The sequence below is a fragment of the Pistacia vera genome, unplaced genomic scaffold, assembly GCF_008641045.1.
Source record: "Pistacia vera cultivar Batoury unplaced genomic scaffold, PisVer_v2 Contig81, whole genome shotgun sequence".
Classification (NCBI taxonomy): Eukaryota; Viridiplantae; Streptophyta; class Magnoliopsida; order Sapindales; family Anacardiaceae; genus Pistacia; species Pistacia vera.
In genome coordinates, this window is record NW_022196679.1 from 218,824 (window position 1) to 222,638 (window position 3,815).

The following is a 3,815-nucleotide window of genomic DNA, read 5'->3' on the forward strand; positions in this document are numbered from 1 at the left end:
CTTCGGTAGATTTTACGCTTATATACCTATATATCACCTACTGGTTCTTAATGTATAAGCTCAGTTTATTCCTCTTGAATCAATTCTTTCNTGTGTTCTGGAACATGAAATTGATCTAATCATCGGAAAATGGAAGTTTCTGGAACCCATTTTCTGTTTTTTTTTTTTTTTTTTTTAAGTTGTAAGGTGTGTTCTGGAACATGAAATTGATCTAATCATCGGAAAATGGAAGTTTCTGGAACCCATTTTCTGTTTCTGTAATTCCAATTTCATAGCTCTGATTCCAGTTTAATGAATGCAGTGCTTAAGGTTTTACTAGTATTCTTTGGCTATATTAATTAGTCATGCATTTTTATGGTTTGTCATGTTGCCGAGATTTGTGATTCTGAAGTACTCGAAGTTGCTTTTTTTTTTTTTTTTCTTTTCAATTTCCACTTGGATTTTGAAATGAATTATGTGATTTGATTTTTGCAGCTAATAGTCCTCCTCCAAAACCATGGGATCGAGCAGGTGCTGCTTCTGGGCCTACACCTTTTAAACCCCCTTCAGCTGGCAATACAAGTGATGTAGTTGAGTCTTCAGGAACTGCAAATCCTGGGGAAATTGTTTCAACTTCCGATAGGACTGCCACTGTTAATAGAAATGCTCTTGGTAGACCTCTTCCATCTAGGCCTTGGGAACAAAGCTATGGGAGTAACAGCTACGGAGGTAAATATGAATCTTTAGTTTGAAAGAAAAGAATTCTTATAATTACTGGTGTGCAGAGGAGTCGCTACCTCTGGCTTTGAATAGGTGCCATCTGAGGTTAATTAAAGAAGCTTATCTTAAAGATGATAATTATCAGTGTGTTGCAAATTGATGTAAAGAGATTGAGTGGCTCCTTTTCTTTTTTCATTGAATTCATTTATTAATTTTTGTTTCCTTCCTAACGCAGGTTATGGGTCTGCTTTGAACTATAATTCTGGCTTAGGTTCTGGAATGTATGGTTCATACGGTGGTCTTGGAGGAGGAATGTATGGTAACAGCATGTACAGGGGAGGTTATGGTGGTCTTAATGGATCTGGGATGTATGGGGGCGGAATGTATAATGGTGGTTTTGGAGGTCCGATGGGTGGTTATGGAATGGGCATGGGTGGTCCTTATGGTGTTCAAGATCCAAACAATCCACATGGTGGTCCTTCATCCCCTCCTGGGTTTTGGATCTCACTTCTTCGAGTGGTAAGGTTATCTGTCCCAGTTATGTGAAATCACCAAATTATTTAACAAATAATAGATGTGAAATACTGAACAATGAACTGCTGTCCTGTGTATAATTGGAACTTTTGTGAACTTGACTACCTAATATATGGAAAATGCTATACTCATAACCTCTTCTCACAAACTTCCTCTCATAACCCCGACGTAGTAACTTGCAATTGGTCAGCTCGTAATGGGTCCTACCCGATAAATTGCGGCTGACCAATTGTGAGTTGCCATGTCGAGGTTGTGAGAGAAAGTTTGTGAGAATAGGTCGTGGGGGTAGCATTACTCCCCAATATATTTAGCCCTTGCCTTCACAGAATCGAGTGTTTCTCACCAATGCCTTCACTGTTCTTAGTTGCTTGCGCTTGGTTAACTTTTCTTGTATGCAATCACTAATTTATGAAGAGGAACAGAAAGATATTGGTTATTAGAATGGGCTGTGAGATCTTGTTTCAATGTGTTGAAATTTTCTCTAAAGAGTCTGCGGACCACTATATATCTGTGGATGCTTCATGTATTAATTATTTGTGGGGTTTTCTTTCTGTTGTGCTATCAGTAATTCACAGTTTTTTTTTTTTTTTTTTTTTCTGTATGGCAGATGCAAGGTGTGGTAAATGTTTTCGGCCGGATCTCAATCCTTATTTATGAAAATACGGAGGCCTTCAACATGTTCATGACAGCACTTCTTCAGGTATTCTCCCCTTTTTGTTTCCTTGTATATCTTTTGGTTATGTTTAATTGAAAATGATGGAATTGGCTTCCTGAGGAACTAGAGGGCCATAAAGACGGCAAAGATTGCTTTCATATGCCCAGTTGTTCTTTATGTTGACAGCTTGCCATTAGTTCAAGTCATAGCTATGGCAGCTTCTACAGCATTGACTTCGTACTCACTGGCCTTGTGGTTGTTTTAGCTTCATTTTCATGTTTCTTCAGTATCACTTGTGCACAATGGAGACACCATTACAATATATTTTCTTGCTATCTCCATTATTATCAGGACTTTCTGAAAAGCTCCCGGATTAATCTATGTCATTTTGCTGCAGCTTTTTGATCGCACAGGCTCATTATACGGAGAACTAGCTAGATTTGTACTGAGAATACTGGGAATCAAACGAAAGCAAAGAAAGGTTTGCCCACCAGGTCCTAATGGACTCCCTCTCCCTGGACCTAATGACATGCATGCAAATCCAAGCTTCATCAAGGGACCAAAGGCTGCCCCAGGTGAATCTTGGGACAGTGTTTGGGGAAAGGATCCTAGTAAATGAATCGACCATACTTGTTTAGCACGATGAATCAACCCTATAAGAGTAATTGAGTAATCAGCTCAGTGAAAGAAACATAGTTACACTGCCAACATGTTCTGAACATGACATGATTATGTATCTAATGTAATGTCTAGCGTATAGATCGCTTCAGTGCATATCTAGCCTGAAAGTTAAACCTTTTTTGTATTCATTAATCCGTTTTCCCCGTGGATATATATGAGATCATATGGTATAAGCTTTGATATGATAAATCTACTTTGATTTTTGGTTCAGTGCACCAAGAAAACCCTTCTAGATTTTATCCAATGATGTAAAAATCTGCCCTCAAGAAAGGAGACTTTCGGATCAATCTAAGAATCATCAGGAAGTATTTTGTATTTATGATGAAAATAGGGGGAGATATACTGATGAACACACTAATAAGACAGGCTGCAAGCAATTTAGTTTTCACAAATAATATTCTTGTAATATCTCTGACTCAAAACCATAATTTCAATGTAATCCCAGGGGAAGAAAGATGGTTTGAACTTCAAAAGGATGCATATGGTCTCGAATAAATAATAATTGCATAATGAATGAATGAATATCTACATTACTACATACATCAATGAAGATGATATAATAAATGTGGAAGAAGTTTTAAAACCCGGTCCGGCTGATTCAACCGGTTCAACCAGGACCCGACCAGTGAGTTGGGCCAAGTGAGGCTAATAACCGGTAATATAAGGCTGACCAGTTACACTCACGGTTGGACCAGTGTACTGTAACTCCCGCCAGTCCAACCGTTATTTAAAAAAAACACCGAGTCACCTTTAAAAAATTAAAATTAAAGCCCATATCCCTTAAACCCCCAAAATAATATCAACAATTTCCTCCCCATTTTCACGCCATTTTCCTCACTTTTGGTCTAAACTTTGAAAATCTTCCACCAGAGTCTCCCCTTCACCGTCGATTTGGTCTCTCCAACCTTAATCGTGAACTGCTCTATTCGTCATCAACTGGGGTACTGAGACTCTCCTCACATTTCACGATCTTCTCTATCCTCTCTTCACTCTTCTTCACCGCAGATCTACTGTGTTCATTGTCAATCTCGGAGCTACACCATCGATCTCCTCTTTGTCTTGCCCGAGAACTGTCGCCTCTTCCTCACATTTGTTTGATCTCATCTCTTCACAGTTCATACTTCACAGTCAACGTCAACTCATCTTCATTAGCACCAAATAACTATCACCTTACTGATGTACATTCTTGGGGCAACAAGCGTTTAATTTTCTTTTGGTCAATCAACACTTATATTGACGATATTAC

At 38.6% G+C, this 3,815-nt stretch overlaps 1 protein-coding gene across 1 annotated transcript; it reads left to right on the top strand.

Moving 5' to 3' along the window:
• Positions 1–446: 446 nt before the first annotated feature.
• On the top strand, positions 447–2,758 carry LOC116117435 (peroxisomal membrane protein 13-like; the record flags this gene model as incomplete). The annotated part of the gene is made up of 4 exons (XM_031403457.1): positions 447–708; positions 935–1,218; positions 1,841–1,933; positions 2,286–2,758. Coding segments are annotated over 4 exons (861 nt in total), but the record flags the coding sequence as incomplete, so codon positions are not given.
• Between the last annotated feature and the right edge of the window lie 1,057 nt (positions 2,759–3,815).